Here is a 22,138-nt window from a genome sequence, read left to right on the forward strand (position 1 = left end):
GGTGCTGTCTAAGGGATTAAAAGCCATCGTGTTCCTTGCAACATATTGGCCAATTATCAACGTCATGATTTCTTGTTGTGGGATTGTGTTCATATATAACCAAATAAGGGCACTGATGGAGACCTGCCTGGTACTTACATGCAGTGTGGTATGATTTGAATTTTGACACTTACATTCCAAATGGGATAGCTAATTTTACAAACACCACGATGTTCAGACCAGTTTCCAGGCCTTCTTCTCAGTTTCTCACACGTTTTTTGAATACCAAGTTAATGTTCATATTTGTGGGCATACTTCTGTGTGTGTTATCAGTCTTCCTGAATCTATTCCTATCCATTCGTGTTAAGTGGAAGGAGACTCCTTCAAAACCAGAGAATGCTGACTGGCAGGGAATATGGAGAGGTTTAGGAAAAATCTTAGAAGCATGGGGACCCGCAATGTCATGGGATTTCACTCTTGAACACCTGTGGGATCCTGAGAAACTAAGCCAGTATTTGAGTCAGGGACGGTACAACTTAGATCTAAGGAGGTACAACTTATCTGGGGTTTGGCTTGTGCTTACCGTGCCCTATATATAGAGAGAGTTTCCGAGCTGAGGTTCAAGCCAAAGGGGAGATCTCCAAGTCAAGTCAAATCTGATCAATCACAGCAGATACCAGTAACAATATCAGTTGCCCCTGTGGAAGGCAAGAAATGGAAACGAGTGTCCTCATGTCTAGAACGGAAAAAAGAAGTGGAGGAGGAGGTAGAGGAAGATCCAGGTGAGGGGCCCTCCTCAGAACCACCACCATCAGGGAAGGCAAAAGAAAAAACTAAGGGAAATGGAGAAGAGAGTGATGAAGAGGAAGTCTCTATTACTACTCGTTGACCTCTGAAGATGACTGAAATCCAAGGCTCAAGAAAGGAGTTCACACGACGCCCACGTTTTCTGGTTGCTTCGGTGTTGGTAATGAAGCTCATCAACTAGGAGGCATTGCTAGAGATCCAGATATTGACAGAGGGATTAGCAGATGTTTGGATGGGGCTGCTACCCTCTGAGAACGAATGTTAGTAGCCATGAAGGAAAGGTATCCCTTCAAAGACGGCTTGAAGCCTGTGATGGGGAAAAAAGTGGGATACAGTTGAAAAAGGTATCCAGTACTGGAGGGAAACAGCCCTGGTGGAAATGTTGCATGACCCTAACTTTGCTCCTAACCACTTTTGCCAAGACCACAGCCCTGAGAGAGTGAGGACGGCGCCTGATACATGGCGGAAACTCAGAACAGGTTATAGGTGGTCCAGGTGCTTATTTGGTTTCTTTTCTGCCACTAAGAGAACAAAAAGATAGTGCATTTCTACTAATGCTGAATTCCTAAAGAGAGAGTGGTAGAAAGTATGTGCGTGTTCCCCTGTTCTCCAGAGTCCTTTTCAGCTGTGGCAGAGGCTTCGTTTCCTTCTTTCCACGTCACTTTTGCTGTTCTTGGTGTGCTGCTTGAATCCTTCACTCTCTGTAAGTAGTCAGGGCAGAGAGGGTATTTTCCCTGCCCACTTATTAATGACATGGAAATTCCCTCAGAAAGCTCTGATTATCAAATTTACTTTTGGCAAAGGTTTTGAACAAGTATTGATCCGTAAGAGAGAGGGCTCCCTGAGGAGGCAGGGTTGAACAGAAGCACGCGAACAGAAAATGGCTCTTATGGATGCTAGAGAACAGAACTGGAACTCCTGATGTTCAGTTCAATTTGGATGCAGTCCCTGTGCTTTACCTCCCCAGCCTTTGCTCAGCTAGCATTAGCTGAGCTCTGTTGGTGGCCCTGGGTCTCTTTAGGTAGGGCTGCTGCTCTCAGCTGTTCCCCAAGAGGAATTGCAAAGAAGAGGTCGTGCACTCTGAACAAATGGTTGCTGAATTGTTCCCACATGTGTTAATAAAATTGTGACCCAGTAAAATTGTATTTCTGGCTCCTTGTTTTCTTCCCTGTTATTTCTAGGCCTGTCCACTTTACTTGCAATACTTTATCATCTTGTTTTCTAATTGTAACAAAGATATACTTAGGGTTGCATAATGACATAAGATCAGGCTGTTCTTGCAGGCTAAAATATGTCATGTGCCTCTTTCTCAGTAGAACATTGGAATAATGGGATAAACATTTCCTCCCCAACGGTGAATTGATGCATTTTGAGTAACTGCACAAACGCTGAGCAAGGTTCTGGGATTTGTACTGATCTCCAGGAGAAAAAAAAAGTGTCGTTTTACTACTTCAGTCGTTTAAAGTAAAGAGAGTGGGTTCAAATCAGATTGTATAAACAGTTTTCTGATTTTTATTTTTATTTTATTTATTTTGCTCTAGGTAGCTGACAGTGTTACATGCTTCTTGCTGTGAATGCTTTGGGTTGTGCTCACCTTTCCAGGAAGTCGCCTGTATTGAAAAAGAACTATTTGAAATGAATCTGTTTCTTTCTTAGAATACAAGAAGCTACAAGTCATTGAGGGCTTTTAGAAAAGGGAGGAGAGCCAAGGCAAAAAAAAAAAAAGAAAGAAAATGCCCCAAGTACTACTTAAAGTGTGTTTTGTTTTATCTTTATGGTTTTAATGTGGCTTATTATTTAAATTCTATTCTCAGCGTTGTTTTGTGAGCACGAGTACAAAAATATGTGTTTCTCTTGAATTTTTAGAAGGCCATGAAGGCTGTTAGGAACCTTAAGAGAGCATTAGCACTTAAATCTCAGCTGCAGGGAGAACTGACTTGAAAAGTGATTTCAATATTGATGAGCATTTCCAATATCTGCTTGTTATCAAGTGTAATGTTATATATGAAAAAATGATGTGCCTGACTGCTTATTATTGTTATTAGAGGGTTATACGAGCAGTCTAATGATAGCACTGTACATGAGATCTTTGTGAAAATGTCAGTGATCCTGTAATGTGAAATGCTAGGCTCATTAAATGTGCAAATGGCAGATTTTGTAGCTTGTGCCCTGTTGACCTGCACAGATCACTGCAACTGTGTAAGGCTGAGCTGTGAGTTACTTGGGCTTTGGCTCTTGCTGTGTCAAGCAGCCCACTTGCTAGTGTGATCTCCTACTGATACCTAGTAATTGCATACAACTGGCAAGCAGTGCTGCTTTAGAATTACACTAGGAAAAACCTGCTGCTGGCTCCTTTTCCAGGTGAAATCTTTTTTTTTTTTTACTCACCACTTTTTTTATCTTGCTTTCCAGCAAGTAAAACCAAAAGCAATGCCCCCCCCCTGTGCATGGGTTGATTTTTCAAAGATGAGGGATTTGGTGTTGTGTTATGTAAAATACCAGAGGTTTATTTGTAATATATTTATTGATATGTTGATTTGATACTGCAAAACCTGGGAAAATGTGGTGGTGTTTTGTTTGCTTTAAAAGCACAATTCCTTCTTAGATACAGTATGAGGGTAGAAATAGGAAACCTTCGTTACTTTCTTCTCTAGGGCAGTTTAATAAACCTTCCACACTTCATTACACTTTCTCTGGCAGCTAGCATAATCTTGAAAGCATATTCCCTATGATTGCTTTTTCCTCTTTTTTTTTTTCTTTCCATTTTTTAAAATTATAAACATCCTTGTTAATTACAAAAAATGCCACTTTGGTCCATCGCAAATTCATTTAGATGACCTGATGGAAAATGAGCCTGTGACATGCAGGTAGAACTGCCATGGAAGGAAGAACTGCTGTGTTGGAAGGAGAAGACGTGTACCTGCACTGTATATTTAGGCAAAAAAAAAAAAAAAGTTATTAATTCTTCCTAGGTTTGGGCTTTGGAGTTCTTCGAGAGCTACAACAGAGAGTGATGTTATTTCAGTCTCTTCAGTTTTATGGCCATTAGGAGGGTTGGTTTTTTTTCCACCTCTGTTGTAGATAGGCATGTTTACATACCTTATTTGTGTTACAGGGACCTCATTAGTTTTCCATCTGCATGCTTTCAGGGCACTGGTGTTGCTTCTAAAATCCTTTCAGTTACAAGTCCCGTTTTGTTCTGATCATCCACCATTTCCTAAATATTCATGACTGAAGTCATCTACAGAATCATAACCATTAAACACAAATATTAATGCAAAGGGCATTATTTACGATATGCTCAACTATTACTGATCATACGTGTACTGTCATCTGCAGTTTAATGTGAGATGTCCTGATGTTGAGTGGTGATGTGTGTCCAGTGCTGCTTCAGCTAGTGAAGTCATGGAAGAGGCAAAGATCATTGGTCATAATTTAATGAGATAGAAGTGGTTGCCTTAAGTAAATAATTTCTTGCTTACTTCAAGTTTATTGGATTAAGTAGTCATGTCACATATTTATGTGCATAAGAAGTGGGATGTAGGAACTAATTTCCATAGCAGATTTCGTACTCTGCATTATTAATAAATACCTATTTCTGTGTAAATTCTGTTTGTCAGACTGGAGAAGTTCTTTCTTGAACGAGTAATTGCAAAGAGGGAAAGGCTTCCATGCCAGAGTCAGTAGTTAGAAAGACTTTACTGTCTGCTAATGAAGTGAAAGCAGGACCTCAGCTTCCCTTGTAATAGCCTGACTGGTCTCATTTTCTTTTTCAGAACTGATAAACAAAACTGACTTGCTTAGTCTCAGTGGAAAGACTCTGCATGTGACAACGGGGTCAGCACCTGCTCTCATCAGCTCTCCTGATGCTCTTCTCTGCCAGTATATCAACTTGCAGTTAGTAAATGCAAAACCACAAGGTATGATGGATAGCGATCTCTTCTCACATTCTGTTTTTGTGCTAGGTCTGTACGCCAGCTCTTAGTGATGAAGATGTATGTACGTGTTCATCTCTAGTAGTGGTTTTGCTTTTAGCCTGCACTTTCTAATAAATAGTGTCTATATTTAGCTTTTCTCCTCTTTTTTTTCTGAAAGAGAGATGAGATCTGGCTTCAGATAAGGATTGGTGTTTAAACAAGAGCCCTTCTGCATTGCTTTCCTACTTCTACTGGTCAGCTCATCTGTGCAGCTTATTTTAAAAGGCTGAGTCTTAAATTGAAACAGAAATGAACGGGGAGGTGAAGGAGGAGCCAGCTCTTAACCTAGACATTGTAACAGCTTGTAAAGCATCTCTTACTGCTATTTAAATGCCAGAAGAATTACATTATCAGCCTGATCTTGGAGCACAGATATATGCATGGAATTGTTTCCCAGCTACTAATCTAAGCTGCTTCCATTTTGAAATCTCTCACTGAAAAAACAGCATATTTGAAAACCTGCTCAATGTCAGCTCTTGTATGAGTCCTTTCTGGACTGTTTGTATGTGTGGATTCCTACAGATGTTACTGGGAACCTGCCTGGGACAAAATGTTTTTTAATTGGACTTTTGGTCATTGGAATGTGATTTCTGAGTTTCTGTAGTTGTTACTGGTTTGAGTGTCATTTGAAATACTTATTATTCAGTTGACTGTGGTAGGGAATTCTGCAAGGTTTTCTTTTGTTTGTCAAACTGTCAGATATATTTACACTTCTGATTCTGTAATTCGTGAAGTTACTTAGTGAATATCTGTAAGTAGGCTTATATGTTTAATTACACAGGACTACAAAGAGAGTAGAAATGTAAGAACAAGTCCTGAATTTCAGTTTACCAGGATAAATGAGGTAATATCATTCCACATCAGTAATTATTGAACTTCTTGTTTAGAGTGTCAGAAAGGAACAGTGGGAACTCTGCTAATGGAAAACCCGGTTGGTCAGAATGGATTGACATACCATGGTCTTCTACATGAAACAGCAAAAGTTTTTGGGCTCAGAAGCAGGAGGCTAAAATTGTTCCTGGATGAAGCAGAGACTCAAGGTAAGCACAGACTTATACTTTGCTTGCGTGAAGGGTACTTGGAAATTTTATAATGCCCTCATCTATTTAATAAAACCCTCCAAGCACACATATGTTTACTTGTTTAGAGTTCTAATGTATTCCCCTTCCAAAATGGCCAAGAGCTGGCTGTAGGAAGTGTCTTACTTTTGAAACAGAAAGGTCATTCAGCAATGGAAATGGTAGTTACATGCTGCTGTAACTAGGTGAATCTTTTTCTAGAACTGAGCAAATCTAAAGAGTATTTTAAGAACCTTCTCAAATTTGTCCTGTAACACTCATTTTACTATAGATGTTTTTTTTTTTTTAATTTCTTTTCAGACAAAGGGGATTTTAAGAGCGAAGAATATCATAGAATTGCTTCTATTTCAGAGTAGTTCACATAAGTCAGACTAGATTGGGCATGGCAGCTGAATTTCACTCAGAACGCCTGGGAAATAGGTTTAATCACAGTTACATACTTGAAATATTAAAGAATCTTGCAGAAGCACAGTCAGGTGATGAGGCTTAACAATTTCTGACTTGTGAAAAAGGCAAGATGCTTCACGTGACAGGAAGAATGGGTTGGAAGCTACGTGGTAATGCAAATAAACAAAGCCAGGGATTTCTGCAGACTTAGAAAAATGCAATTTAGTATGAAATCAGGTAAAGGATTCTGTCTCTATTTGATCATGATGACAGGGTGTACAAGGTGTTTGGGAGAGCTACGTAACTCTTAAGGATAACTTGCCAAGTCAGGTTACCTTCCTAGAAATTAAACATCTTGTTTAAAATAGTTTTCAGATCTTAGGAGATACCTGTCAGGTGATGGGGTGGTAGGAGTGTAGGATCGCTCTTTAAATAACTTGATGTGATTTAAGATTATAATCAGTTCAAGTAAAGTGTGTTTTGTTGTTGGCTTTTGTTGTTTTATTAGTAGCAGTATCTCATGTGACCTGTAATCTGTTCATTCAAAAACCATTTTTGCAAGTGGATCTCAAATACTGATAAAACTTACTAGAGATAGTTTGAGCTCATACAAAGTAAAATGTGCTGAACAAGGTAACAAGCAGAAGTGAGGAGTGCAGTGCTTAGAAACAGCACAAGGTGTAAGAACTAGACTATATAAATGATACTTCAGTTGCATAAACAAAAAATGTATTTATTTGTACAACCTGACAGACTAGGAATGTAGCTGGTCAGGACTTACTAATGTTGCACTTAATTCTTGATTTTCTTTTTCTATCGTTGTTAGAGGGCAAATGAGTTCACAGCAGCATTTGATTTAGTCAAGATGTTAAAATAACCATTGTATAAAAGTTTCTAGCTTTTAAAGAGTGAAGTAACTGACAAAACAGGAAAATAAATAGCCATTAAGTATCAGTTTAAATAAGGATTTTTAAAATACCTTCGCCAAAAAAGGGAAATCAGTGGAGTCACTGTCACAATTTGTAGTCTCAATTCTGCAGAACTATTTAAGCTTTAAATATTGCATAAACTGATCATTCAGGCTGATTTGAAAGATCATTTTTTTAAGTTTTCAAAGGCTAAAGTAACTCATCTGACCATTTTGAGGCTTTGTAGGTAGGGAACTTGGTCCTGGAGGTTTATTTTTGTAGCTAACACATGCTTGTGCAATAAGGTTATGCTTGTATTACCTTAGATGTAATTCTCACAGTGCAGTTTTTTTTAATAACTTTTTTATGGTTTAAGTACTGAAATGCTCATAGTTTACCTTGAGGGTCAACTCAAAAGGGCTGGAGCACTTCTGTGAAGAAAGGCTGAGGGCAATGGGGGGTGTGCAGCACGAAGAGAAGGCTCTGGGGAGACCACTGTGGCCTTACAGTGTTTTGCAGGGGTCTTACAAGCAGGAGTGAGAGTGACTTTTTACACAGTCTAATAGTGATAGGACAAAGGGGGAATGGCTTTAAACTAAAAGAGGTGAGAACTAGGTAAGGTTAAGTGGAAATTCTTTGCTGAGAGGGCAGTGAGGTGCTGGCACTGCTGCTCAGAGCTATGGGTGCCATCCCTGGAGGTGCCCCAGGCCATGGAGGGGTCCTGGGCAGCCTGAGCCTGGAGGGCAGCCAGCCCATGGCAGGGGTGGGGCTGGATAATCTTCTCCAAACTAAGCCATCCTGTGATTATCTTGATGGTTTTTTATTTGATGATTGCTGCCTATAGAACCAATTGTATTCGATGCCTCCGGAAAACATTAGTTAATGATTGTATGTATAGTTATTTTGTAATCCCTTATTTATCTTTTTGTCAATATGTCCCAGTGTTGTAGCTCTGAAAACAAAAAAACTGGAGTCTTTTGCTAAATGGGAAAATGCAATGATAAAAATAAGTTTGCTGTTAGCTGCTTGAATCATTCAAGAAAAATGAGCTATGAATAGAAAATCTGACTTTTAAAGGCCTTTTCAAAAAGAGAAAGAAATCACTTAGGAAAATGAGTTATCAATTTTGAAAACACTACCTTTATAAACACTGTCAGGTACATGAAGTTGGGCATCTGCTCCTTATTGCATGAAAACTTTTCAGAAATAAATCTGTTCCTCTCTCCAGTTCTGGAATACTGGAAAAACACTCTTCAAATTAGAAATTTGAATAGTTCAGTTGCAAGGGGATTTACAAAGATTGTCAGCTCCAGCTGAACGTCCAAGTGGTGAGCACTGCTTATTCAGAAGATTGAAGCAGCAAAGTTACAGGTAGCTCTTAAGACATGTGGTGTAGGGGCAGTACTTTCTAGTGTGCTAACTGCAGAGCCTTCCTTCAGAGGGATTAGCACAGAAAATAGGATGTCATTACATCATCCTGATGAATCCAGTTTCCAATTTCTAACAGTAATTATTGTTTTAGATAATGTTGAGATTAGCAGCTTCATGTAATACCTCACTTCTTAGGATTTGTGGATTTGGGTTTGTTTTTCAGTTCTACCATGCAAGTTGGCTATCATGGTCTGGTTTAAACAACAACAAAATAAAACAACATCGAGTCCAAGTTCATAGTTTGCTTCTTCAGACCAAAGTAACTTTTTCTACATACTGCTGTAAAAGTTTCACGAGGAGAGGAATGTCAGTGAGGGAATAAAACCCTAATTCTTGGATTGGATTTTACCTCTCATCTCTGTAGATGTGCTGCTTTTGAAGCAAAGCACTGCACTCAGAGAATTCCTTAAAATGGTACCGTCAGGATCCATATGGGCTTCTTAATTATTTAATTGATAGCACTTGAAGTTTGTTGCTGTATTTGCTCAGTCTGTGATACGCTTTTCAAGAAAAGATGGGGACCTTAATGTTAGAAGAAATGTTCGTACTGTTATATGGAAACAAAACTTTGAGGAGCAGTTTCCAGCTGGACACTGTTACTGAAAATCAAACTGCTTCTGCATTATCTCCATAGATGCACTTCATAGATGTGCCTCCCCCACCATGCACGCTGCCTTGGTCTTTGTCAGTTGGATGTGAGCCCAAGCCAGAGCAGGATGAATATCAGACATCAGTACTGTGACACAGTGCAATACGCTGCAAAATTGTTTCCACTGAAAACACCCAAATATTCTGTATGTTATTAATCTGTCACTAGTGCTAGAACCAGTGCCAAAATATAAAATTATCTTTTATTTGCTTATGTTGTCTGTAGTGATTCTAATGTGCAGAGCTGCACAGTAACCCCCTGAATTTCTTTTGCTTTGGTTTCAGTATTTGTGGTTACCACTTTGAAGTTTCTTAGTAAAGAGGTCTCTGGTATATTTGTTACTTGGATTGTTTTGAATACTGGGAGGTACAGCTTTGGAACAAAAGCAAGCTGCTCTGTTATTGGTGGTTTGCTGCAGCTGGTGGGTGTTGGGGAATAGCAAGCATCTCGTTTCTTGGAGAAAAAAAAAAAATGCTCTCTGCATGGTGACAATTAATTTCCAGTTCTCATCAGTTTTTTAGTTGTAAGGCACCATTTCTTGAGCTGCACAACATTTTATTAAGGCACCATTTCTGGAGCTGCACAACATTTTATTAAGACACCATTTCTGGAGCTGCCCAACGTTTTATTACGATTTGTGTTTCCTAAATAATCACAACAGAAATACATCTGTAAAAGAGGTTTATGGTTGAGTCCCAATTCTATTATTATTCTAAAGTATATGAAATGACTTAAACTGACCTGGTATGGTATAAAACTCTTCAGGCATATTTGAAAAGATATTTGACAAGATAGCAATGTGAGTTTCTCACTTTACGTTAGAAGTCATGTTAATGTGTGCATCTCCTTGTACTCCTAGATAAACATGTTGTGATGGATTGCTAGAGGAGATGCATTTCTGCTCTGTCCTGTACTGGCCATTACATAATGTTTGTAAGGGACTGTAATTTCCAGTGCACTGTGCTGTGCTGTTGACTTTTTATTATTGCATTGTAAAACAATTTTCTGGATTGATGCTGTTCTGTGTGAGATTGAAGCTGGGAGCTGTGGGCTGATGTGCTTTCAGAAACAATTCTTTGTAGCCTGGAACAGCACCTTGAGCTCCTGCTGTGGTGTGCCTGACACGTGGCAACTCCTCCTTTAATGCACAGTGTTACAGCAGGAGGGAATTGGAGCTGAGCAGTTTCTGTCCATGTTCCATTTCGACTGAACCAGTAGGCCTGCGAGTAAAGAAAAAATGCACTGATGGTTTTGCCTGTAAGAAAGAGCACTAACTGTCTTCTGTATCTCTTTTTTCTTCTTTTTGATTCAGAGATCACAAAGGACATCTCCATGAAGAACCTGAACATGAAGACTGTGTACGTCAGTGTTATACCCACCACAGCCGAATGTTGAGAATTCCATTTTTATGAATAAGGCCGTGTGGATTTTTTTCCACAAAAATGAAATCAAATGCTTTTAGATTAACATCCGAGTTGTGTATGCTACTTCCAGCATCTCAGATTGCACACAGGATGTTTTTACCAGTGCATGTCTAATATGCTGCTCTTTGGTTTCAAATACAATGTATTTTCATTGTTATCTTACAACATTGTAAAAGCTGTTTGGAAACATGTCCAGCTCCTTAACCCTAGATATCTATGCAGATTTGCCTGAAAGAAATGGGACAAGTACCTCAGTGATGCTGTTTTCTGCCTGCCCTTCTGCAGAGGGTATCTTTGATTTTCTAAACCATGGGTTACCTACAAGGCTCTGTGATGCATATACCCTGTGACAATAGCTTTGAACATAAAGGGTTACCTGGTTTTGTTCCCTCATATTAGCTGGGTTTTCATGAAGTGTGTGGTTGTTGATTTAAAATACTCCCTGAATTCAACAGTTTGAACAATAAATTCGCTTCACCTGCAAACTCACTTCCCTACGTTCAGAGTACTTTACTTTCATACATTTCCTAGAGAAGATAATGTGTAGCACTCCCTATTGATCAGGTAAAACCCAATCAACCTGAAATCTGAAAATGTCCATACTGAGTGACTGGGTTGTGGTATTATCAGGTTATGGGGAGTTTTAGTTTGTTGTTTGTTTCGGTTTAGATTTCAGATTTAAAGCAGGTTTTACGTAAAATTTTTGTTGGGTTTTTGATTTTTTTTATAAAGGTCAATTCAATTTGCCAGATGTTCTTGTTAGCCTGTATGTCTATCAGTGAGTGACACAGCAGGCAATCCCTTAATGGTTGGCAGATGTTTTTGGATGACTGAAGCTATGTCTAAGTTTCACTGCCTTTCAGCATTGTTCACCAGTGTTGAAACTTGCTTGTGTGCAGAATACTGAACTCATTCACTGCTGTGCCTTTATTAGCTTCCTAAGAACAAGATTACAATAAACTGCCAACAGGAGTATTGACAGAGAGTAATGCTTTTTAAGAAGAACCAAGTCTTGCTTAGCATGTCTTTCCATTGCTTTGTTTTTCAGCTTTACACTATGACCATAAACCAAGCCATTTTTTTTGATAAGCCTATATTAGTAGAAATATTTATAAATGGATGTTCCTTGTAGCTACCGAGCTTTACTGAACCGTATCGAAGCCTGTAAGTATTCATTTGAAGTAAATCAAGTCTCTGGCATTCAGCTTACATGAAATTATTTCTATCAGCATAAGAAATGTCAGTGCCTGAACCCACTGCATCACTGGCCTGTTCAGTTTAGTGAATATTGGACATTGTCCTCTACTTTTCCCTTTAAGTCAGCTTGTTTGTCTTTTTGACATTGAAATCAAATGGGGCTTCAATTTATATTGGCTGCTTTTTTTATCACATAAAAATGTTCAGCTCATTTCTTCTGTGAAGGTAAGATTGCTGTTCATAAGCTGAATGACTCTGCTTTTCTGTTTATGGAGAATAAACAAAAATGGCAAGTGACTGCAATCTAACTTCATTCTCAGTGAGACAATCTACTTGCCTTTTATTTAAAGAGTTATTCAAGATTTATGACTTTGTGTATGTGTCATTTTTTTCCTAAGGATATTGGCTGCCTGAGACCTGTGCAAGGACTGGATTGGTTTATATGTGCTTTCCAGTGAACATAAAGCCCAGCCAAGTTTTATGAATTCGCTCTGAGTTGCAAACAGATAAAATCTTCAGCAATACTCTTTCTTTTGGAAATATATTTCTAGCTGTTAATTGCAAAAAATAATCTGCCCTGAAGAGAAGCAACTTTGTGACCTCAGTCTGATAATCTCATACTTCTCATAAGGCAAGGCTGAACTGTTCTTGGATTTTCTATAAATTGACTGTTTAATGCTAAAGATGAAAATTGGCTTTTCCTTAACTTTGTGCAGGACCTTTATAAAGATCTTCTGCAGAATAGCAGTGATTGTGAGGCTCCGTGCTGTCAAAACTTACTGTCAAAGGTAACGAGTTTAAATTACTGATTCAAAGGAGAGGAGTTGAAGGAAAAATATTGCTGCTACTTCTGTATGTGTGTCCCTTAGCTGGAGACCAATGCAAGGGCCATTCATTTGAAATAATCCTCACAGCGATATCTTGAGACTGAGTCAGCTAAGGCTGTGCTTTTGTAGGCCTGCAGTTAGCCTGGTTAGGGCATGAGGCTGTGTGAGTCCTGGTGCATCAGCAGCATGGGCTCAAAGGCAAGTTTCCTACCCACCATCTGATTCTCAGAGAGTGCTTGTGGTGTAGTAGACTTTATACCATAACCTGAAAAGCAAAACGGAGTCAAAAGCCATTGTTTCAAGACAAGGAGGGCTGAGTACAAGTTAAACATGAAGCATAGTGATTTCTCATCCTGTTTCTCTGTAACTTGATGTGCAGTGGGAGTGTGAAACAGTGCTTTCCTGTGTGCCTATAATCTTCTCATAAAATTAGACTATTTGGCTAACAAGATAACAGAACATTGAACTACTTTCAGGGTTTCTGCAGCGTAGGCACAGACAGCACCTGTAGTATAACACTTGGGCTTAGGCACTGCCTTAATAGAGGGATGCTTGTACCTGGTGCTCAGAGTTGAATGGATACAAATGTCTCTAAATTTGTCTTAATGTTATCTAGCTGTGTTTTGTATTATTTAGCACAGTACAGGAGTGTATTCATGCTGCATGACCTGGAAGTAAATGGTACCAGAGTAAGAAAGCATTTCCACTTGCTCTTACTGTGGGAGTTGTGTATGGTGATTCCCTTGCCCTGCTTCACCACAGCATCCTTCTTTTCCTATAGTGTGCACTCTATTCTTTCTTTTGTATTTTTTTTTTTCTTTTGCCTTGTTGCTTTTACTTTCTCAGCTGTGGTTTTTGTCTACACTCAAATACTTGTTTTGCAAATGACTGGAACAGAAAGATGTGTCCTCATGTTCTCCAGTCTGATCGCACCACAGGGATGGAAATGCTCATAAATGCTATTTCTGGCTTTGGTAGGGGCATTAAAGGTTGGCAGAGGGGAAAAGTGTATTTGCTTATGACAGGTAACAGAAGAATGAGACTAAAGTTTATGAGAGGACTACTGAAAATGCTTCTAAACATGCTTTATATAAACTTTTTACATAAGTAGCATGTAATTAAAAGAAAAGAAGGCAGAATTACAGTTGAATTCTGTTTTCAGCTGCTGCTCTGTTAGTTGGCAGTGGTCTCATCTCTAAACAGATACTGACAGAATTTTAGGAACTAGTCGTGACCCACTTGGGTGAATTCATACTTTTTTTTACCGTTCTTCTCCACATCCATTTTTATTACTTTTATTGTTAGATAATCTCTGATAATTTCCAGAGAATTTGTCTCATGGATTCCTGTTGTTAGGAACTTTCCTAAGAATTTTAAAATGATTTTTGAATGCACTTTTGTAGCTCGATCTAGGTTGGGCTCAATATGATACCCTTCAGTATTTATATACTTAATTAACTTCTCTCTTAAATAGCTCATGACATAAACGAGGCCCTGGACCACGCTGCCTCTTTCTACGTGGAGAAAAATGCTGCCTCAGCACTCACTGAACTGCTGCACCATTTATTGCGCTCTGCAGGCGTTTGTATCCTTGAATCCTGATGCACACTGCTGTAACCTGCTGCTGCTGCCTTTCACCTGATAGCAGTGTCTGTTTCTGTCTCACTGAGATGTGTGCAGCATCTGGTGATCTGCAGCAGCTGGACTCTGCTGACCCAGCTCTTTGCTGTGGGGGAATTGGAGGCAATGGTACAGAATAGATCTGTGACTGTAGCTGTATCCAGCTGTGTTTTGCAGAAGGAAAATAGAGATGTCTTTTTTCCTCACGCATGGCTCTTCCCTCACTCTGCCCACCCAATCTCAAATAGTTGCCTGCTGGTTTGGGCTCAGAGTGATTCCATACCCATCCTATTCCTACTGGTTAGGAATTGATTCCCTAGTTCATTTCAGCTGGCACCTTCTAAGACTGTGAAAAGGCCCTTACATCAACCAGGACTGGCAGTAGGCTTATGTCCTTGTCACACTTTGCTCAGAGATACCAGCTCAGTGGGCCATGCAGGACAGCAGCGGGGCTGCTCCTTCCCTGTCATCTGCAGAAAGATGAAAACCAGAATAAATCAGCCCAGCTCAGCACAGTCATTTTATTCTCTTCTTCAGGTGAGTGTGTGCAGCAGGCAAAAAACTTGCATTTCTGTTTTGCTTTTAGGCAGTAAAACAAGTAATGAATGTTGGAATCGTTTTGTATGTAAGCTCCAGGGAGAAGACTGGTTTTAGGAAAAAAAAACCAACAAGTTAGTACAGCAAGATGTTGCAAGTTGAGTAGTGGCTGATCAGCTGTGCAGCCCTTCTGCAGCTCTGAGTATGTTCTGTTCCTCAGCAAAGATGAGGTCACAGTATCCTTGTTGTTGCTAGTTTAGCACAGAGAAATTACTCTGATTTCTTATGGGATAGTCTCTTGACGCTGATTAAAGAGATTGGAGAAAAATCTAATGAATGTAGCTGTGTAAAAAAAGTGAACTTTAGAACAGTCTCAGATGTTTTATTACTTTAAGAGATGGAAGGAGAGCACGGTACCATCCAATAGAGAAGCAGCTTTACAGTGTGAAAACTGAGTTAATTTCACTCTTGTTGTGCTAGGAGTGGTGGTTAACTGGTGCTGGGGGAGGGTATCTTCAATTATCCACTGTTTTCCCCAGTTAAAATGTTTATGTAACCAGTGTAATTATAGCTTTTATGTAATTGGGGAAAAAAGGGTTCCTATTTCAGTATGTCTGGGTATTTCAGTTAATTTCTAGTTGCTGTACAGAGTTCTCAGTCAAGGGTCACAAAGCTCCTCAGAAGACTTCAAAAATTCCTTGCAGATACCATCAGGATAAAATTGCCCTGTAATATACTTAGATTCTCGGAGCAGACATGAGGCAGTTCTGTATGCATTATCCTAATTGTGGTCTTTGTTCCCAGCTCTGTTTAGTATTCTAACAGTGCTGCTAAAATCTCCCCAATAAGTAAAAATGCAGCCTGGCAGTTGCTATTTGCTCTATTTGATTGAGAATGACAGCGAGACATCTGTGCATAAGGTAGTTCCAAGGAATATCACTTGCAGTGTACCTGGAGGACAAATTTCCTTTACTTTTCCCGTCATTAATTTTCCAAATGTGAAGGCAATCAAAATCTCAAGGTAGAGCATGTGTAGGGTGATTAATAGCACCAACACCATCACGGGATTTTTGTGTATAGGCGCAGCAGACGGGAGGGGAAAACAGTAAGAAACACAGCAAATTTAGTGTAGGAGATCTTATATTGCAAATCGTGCTTATGGACATGATAATGTCTAGACAAGGATAAAGGATCCTGAATGTTCCTGAAGATCAGTGAATGTTTATAGGATGAGAAGTCGAATACTCTGTCAATTGAACAGGCAAAAAAAAAAAAAAAGAAAAAAAGAAATAGGACTTTGCTGTTCAAAATTAATAGCTTCAAAGTAAAGGAGGTTGAAATGGCTTAGAAATTAAACATGGGTCAGTAATTTCCTACTCTTGCTAAAAAAAAAAAAAAAAAGTAACAAAAATAACTAAAAAGCAGCTGGATGTATAAACAAGGGAGGTGATCCTTCTGCTTGAGTACTGAGAGTGTTCCCACTGGAGCCCTGTATCCAGTATCAGGGAAGGTGAGGAAGATGTTGACAATTTGGAGAGAATCCAGTGAGGGGGAGCAGGAGTATGGTTTGGGAACTGTGACCTATGAGGAAAATTTAAATAATTGCTGTGTTTAGTCTACAGCAGACAAGACTGTGAAGGTAAACAGCTATGACTCTACAAATAAATAAATGATAATTGCAAAGAGAATAGTAATGAACTCTGTTTCAAGAAGTTCTAAGTTAAATTGGATGGGAATTTAAGCCACACATCAGGAAAAGCCTTCCAATTATAAAATTAATCTGCTCCTGGAATGGCTGGCCTAGGAGGGTTTAAGGCAGGATTTGGTTTAAGAAATGGGACTCCAAGGAATGGTTTGGATACAAAACGTTCCTCCTGGAGCTGGGGTTAGACTAGAAAAACCTCTCAAAGCCTTTTTGACTCATTTTTGACATTTTTTTCACCTATGGAAAAGACAAGTTTAACAACATATGTTATTAGTTCCAAGATGTATATCTTCTGCTCAGATTTCTACAATAATGTGTCCATCATTCTGATCTGAACATTTTGAACGCTGCTTTTGCAGCTTAAATGCTTTTACTGCACTTGCTGTTTGTTCTTACATTTCACCACGTTTTGTCATCTGGAAGAAGTTCGGCAGCACAGACACTGGTTAGGTGAGACCTGAAGATACATAGTGAGCTGTTCTGAATGTGCTTTATCAGCTGTTTACATGCACATGAGATTTTGGTGGTACTATTTGAGTACCTTCAGGAATCTGTCATTCACCTGATGTGAAATGACTGGTGTCTAACTTAAGCCATCAGCTCTGCCAAGGGAATGAAAGTGATTGGATTGAAGGCATAGAAAGAGGGTAAACAAATGATCAAAAACAAACTTAATAAGAACCAGATTGCTATTTTTCCATGTGCATGATGGCTACATGTTCCAGAGAACAGCTAAGAGGAGAAACTCAAACAAATCTGCTGCAAATCACTGGATATCCTACTTGTTGTCTAGGTTTGGGAAGAGCTTACTTCTGAACTTAATGTGCCAAATGAGATAGCAAGGAAAACAGTGTTTGCAGTTCACCTTTTTTAGGTGTTTTAAAAACCTCAGCAGTTTCTGCTTTCCCATCCTAAGATAAAATATATGAAAAATCAGTACATTTGAAGGAAAAAAAAAAAAAAGCCTCTTCCGATAGAAATGATTAATTTTGTGAGGATGTAATCCCTTGTGAAAGAATTGTGTCAGGATGTATGTATTTGTGCTCTTTCAAGTATGTTGAGGGTCAGTAGTGCAGGATTAATATTATTTCTACACTGTCTACTACTAGACTTTCTTCCTTTTATATTGTGTAGTTCTGAATCATCTTCAAGGAAAATGGCAATAACCAGTAACATTAATCTTTCCTGTTTAAAAAAGGGAGAAAAAAATCTACAGAAAGGCAGCACAGACCTGGACTTAAAGATCTGTCCAAATGGCATTTTTATGGCAGTAACGTCAAGTACAAAATGTGAATACAAAATGCATCTCATGAAGAATGACAGTGATCTTGCCAACACTGAGTTGGACAGAGCTGTCAGATATTTAGCACTGTTCTCTATTATTTGGATAAATAATATTTTCTGCCGGCTTCTTAGTGGATGCACAGGCCTACAGCAAAGGTTGGTTTGTTACGAGAGGTGCAGCAAAACACTGATCTGAAACCATTGCTTCCCTTTTCCCTATTTCATGCTTGGAAGTTTCTAAAGGATAAGACTGTTGCTGTTTGCCAAATGATATTTTGCAGCTGACAGTTCAGTAATGTATATTTATATTTTTTAATATTTAGAGTCCCTTTGAAGCCTTGTTGTTCAGCCCATTGAGAGTTAATTTCCACCTCTGAACTGTTTCTGTGCTGTGTGTAAGTTTTAAAAATGAGGCTGTGGCTTTTCTTGTTATCATGAATATGTGACATGAACAGTGGGGTTGGTGGTGGGGTGAGGAACGTGGCTTCTTTCAAGGCCAAGAAATAGGTTGATTATTTTGTAGGTTTGCCTTTTGAGGCTTTAGTACATGAGCTTGCCTGCAAGTCTTGTCCTGCTTTCTGCTTAGCTCAGTGGCAAAGCAATAGCTCTGCTTTATTCCTCCCAAAGCTGCCATTCATAGTGTGAATGGTTGTTATGTCAAAGCAAAAATAGAGAAACTGACCAAGGAGTCACTACGCTGGCAGCGTGTTAATTCTTAATTAGTTTCTGTTGTAATAGGAGGAAGAAGAAAGGAAAGAAGCTGGAATGAAGTGAAAGACTTTGCATGCAAATGTATGTGATGAAGAAAAAGAATACTGGAGAAAGAAAGCAGAGTGTCTGTAGTCTATGTAGTCTTTATTGCAAGACTGTGTCCTTAAGCAAATGGTTTTAGGGTGACAAGAGTAGTAAGAAGCTAAAATAATTCACATGGGGCAATTATAAAATATTTAAGATTTTTTAATATCCCTATGTAATAACATGCCTAAAATATTCCCTATTTAAAGCTATTTCACTTGCAGTAGGAAAAATTTTGGAATGTATCATTCCCTTTAAAAATATTTAATGACTCTTTTTCAGTTGTAGCCAGCTGTTTTGTGTTGTGGGGGTCTCAGCACTTTCGTGTATTACACAGGGTGTTGTCAGTAGAAGGCAGTTCAAGTGGTTTGTTTGTTGGGAAGGGGGTTTAGAGGGGAGAGGGCAGAGACTGATAATATGGAATTCATAGTGAATACAAGCTAAGAACTGTATTGTTCTAAAATGATGGGATGTTAACAAAAAAAAGCAAATGAATTCCAGTCTTGGGCTCTAAACAAAGTGCAGAGCTGTAAGGTTAATGGAATTTTCTACGTACTCATGTATCTTATGACAATAGTCTGGGCTGGTTCAGAGTTTTTTCCAGCTTTGTTGAATATATTCCTTAACCTAGAATGAGTTTCTCAGAGCAATATCTTATCTCTGTTAACATAAATGCATTCATTTCATTCATAAAATGGAGATGTTTAGTATGTCAGCAGTGAAAGGCTATCTGTGACACTGGTTATTTCAAAAAGGAATAGTTTGTCAGTGCCAGAATTTCAGGCAGTGAAATCACAGTAGTGATACCAGTTAGTGGCAACAATAGTGATGTTATCTGGGCATTATTCCATTTTAGTTTCAGCATCATAAAACTCACAGCCAAGACTCAGACTTTCCCACTGATCACTTAAGACTTAGTTTGTGATGGTGCTTTAGAAGGAGGCAGAGCATCTCATTACAGAGTGTGAGAGATCACTACTAGCTAAAATGATGCAATTTTTTTGCTTCTGGAAGAAAAAATTTAACATCTGCCTTTCAAAAGTAAAGCTTGTTTCCTTAAAGATCGTGTGTGTTTAGAATGTTGAGAGATGTTGCACAGAGAAACATAAGGACATCTTGCAGGATGCCCAGCCCAGGCACTATTAAGGGACCACAGGTGGTGCTTGGTGCTATGCTGCAGATCAGGAAGCAGTTGCTGAAGCAGACATTTGTGGTTTGTCAGTGGTTTTCCATAGGAAGTTGAAAAAAGGGCACTTTGGGGTGTTTGAGTAGGAAGAATTACCATCTGTTTTCAGTAAGATGCTCTGGTTTATCTGCTGCATACAACATTAAACATAACCTGCAGCTAGATCTAACGTCACGATTAAAAATGTCCTGATTAAATGGCTAATACTAAAGCTGCAGAAAAGCTGTGGTGTGTTACATTAATTCCAAACTGGCAAAAGTATGGAACCTTTTACAGATGATTGTATCTGGGGAAATAAATCTTTGTAGCTGATGGTCAGATATGTTCAGCTTGACCAGGAATTTATACTGTGGAAGTCAGGAATTTTGCAATAAAACAATGCCATACAAAGAGGAGTACAATCAAAAAGGCTGTAGAGGTGGAAATAGATTTATTCAAGAAAAGTGAATTCTTACATGGAAATAAAAATATTAGCTAGTGATACCCTTAGGGTTTTAAGATCAGTAGTAGCAAGAAGTTGAGAAAAAGAACTATGGTTTCTGTTATGCGTGCACCTGCCTGGTGCCCCTTATGGTTTCCTGTTGGATATTCTTTTTTCTCTAGTGGATCATTGTTATCAAAAATCCCACAGCTCGAAAGACACATAAGACATGATATACCTCTGTCACCTGGGGCTGAAGCACAGTGCTGGAGTTCTCAGCACGGTAGAGTAGAATGAATGAAATAATTTATTTATATCTCAAGTACAATATCAAACTTGCTGACTCTGAAACTTCTTAGATATACCAAGAGAAATATGATTTTTCAGCTCCTTAAGATGCTGTCTCTTTCACAAATAGTTACACGCAAGCAACTCTTAGCACTGTCTTCCTTGTAGGGCTAATGAGTTGGCACAGCCTGGTAGTCAGATCTCAAAGTGTGGTGTTCTGCAACAACAGGAAATAATGCACAGAATAAAACATCCTTTTTTTGTTTTGCTAATGTATTGCTGGAAGTATGGCAGTTTGTTCTGCCCTTAGTCTATCTGTTTGCTTTCATGTAATAGGTTTTCCTCTGTGTTTGAATAAGTGAATGAAGGCAGAGCATTAAAGTGAGACATAACAAATGAAGGAAATGCAAAACTGAGCTGGAGGATGAAAGTGTTGTTACCCTGGGCTTCTGGGGCTCCCAAAACTGAAAGGGGTGGAAGGGCTGAGCTTCTCTCTTCTCTTCACCTTTTTCTGCCTGCTCCCCTCTCCCAGCTCCAAATATTTGCTTAACTGTAAACTGGCATTGCTGCAGTGTTGTACAGCTTGTTCTGTGACAAAAAATGGTGCATAGAAACACAAGCACAGTTTTTGTTCATTCCTATGCAAAATGTGATTTATTGAAGGTTGTAGCTTGACGAGTAGCATCAGAATACGTGCACTACTTTTTCCACAAAAAGGAGGGTTTAGTTGCCTTTACCCACTTTAAATTTGAGTTACCTCCTATGAATACATTGAACATAATGAGGGTTGAGGCATGAAACATCTGTACTAGCATTTTAAGACCCAATTCTGTATTTTTTGTACACTTGAAATACATGCCAGGCTAATCTTAGAATGCCTTTTAAAGCTTTGCAAGGTCAAATAAGTGCTTTGTGCAATCACACACACGAGTTGTATTTAACTTCTAACTTTTCAGTGTGCTAAAAATTGGACATAATTCATTTGCCTACTGTTTCACTGTAACAATATGATAAATGAATAGGAGTGGGGGGGAAAAAGATGAGAGATTAATGAAGATTCTGCATGTATGCCTACTACTGAGAAACCACTATGACTGCCAATGTAAAGAGAATGCCACTATCTAGATTCATTTTTACTCAGATTCCAGTAAGTTATATAATTGAAAGAATATTGTACAAAAGTACAAAGATTAATATTTGAACACTCCCTTATAACTGTAGGACTTTGCAGTAATTACTGTTTTAGTATAGGATTTCTGATTAATATATGCCATCACAGTTTGTTAAAAGTAGAGTGCACGTATGCTCTGAACAGTTTTAAGGAATGATTTTAGCTGTACTATGGAAGCCAGTTGTTTTTCCTTTCAGGGTTTTCTGATGTGCTGTGTAATGCAACAGCTTTCTTCAAATGCATCTTCGTAGTTAGGCTTCCTTTCCTCTTGCTCTCACATAACTGCACATACACTGCTCTTTGTGCTTATTTGCAGATTGCAAAATGATCACAGTATTTGGGAAGAGAGTGTTTTGTGCAGTGAGCTGATTTGCTGCCTCACCTCAATCTTTTACGTTTGCCTCAGGGCAGACACTTCTGGATTTTTTTTTAATTGAAGCTCATGTAAGATTGGATCAAATATATA

General features: G+C 38.8%; 1 protein-coding gene across 3 annotated transcripts in view; it reads left to right on the forward strand.

The window, feature by feature from the left end:
• The window catches only part of IARS1 (isoleucyl-tRNA synthetase 1), a 100,446-nt gene extending 84,213 nt beyond the window's left edge, over positions 1 to 16,233 (forward strand). For all 3 annotated transcript variants that reach the window (XM_090148041.1, XM_031609216.2, XM_090148040.1), the window contains 3 exons: positions 4,563 to 4,706; positions 5,651 to 5,803; positions 10,530 to 16,233. In XM_090148041.1, coding sequence (XP_090004167.1) covers positions 4,563 to 4,706; positions 5,651 to 5,803; positions 10,530 to 10,612 — 380 coding nt within the window. In that variant the 3' untranslated portion in view covers positions 10,613 to 16,233. The remainder of the gene's footprint in view (positions 1 to 4,562; positions 4,707 to 5,650; positions 5,804 to 10,529) is intronic.
• The last annotated feature ends 5,905 nt before the right edge of the window (positions 16,234 to 22,138 follow it).

Source organism: Phasianus colchicus, chromosome 11 (assembly GCF_987193195.1).
Source record: "Phasianus colchicus chromosome 11, bPhaCol1.hap1.1, whole genome shotgun sequence".
In the NCBI taxonomy this organism is placed as follows: domain Eukaryota; kingdom Metazoa; phylum Chordata; class Aves; order Galliformes; family Phasianidae; genus Phasianus; species Phasianus colchicus.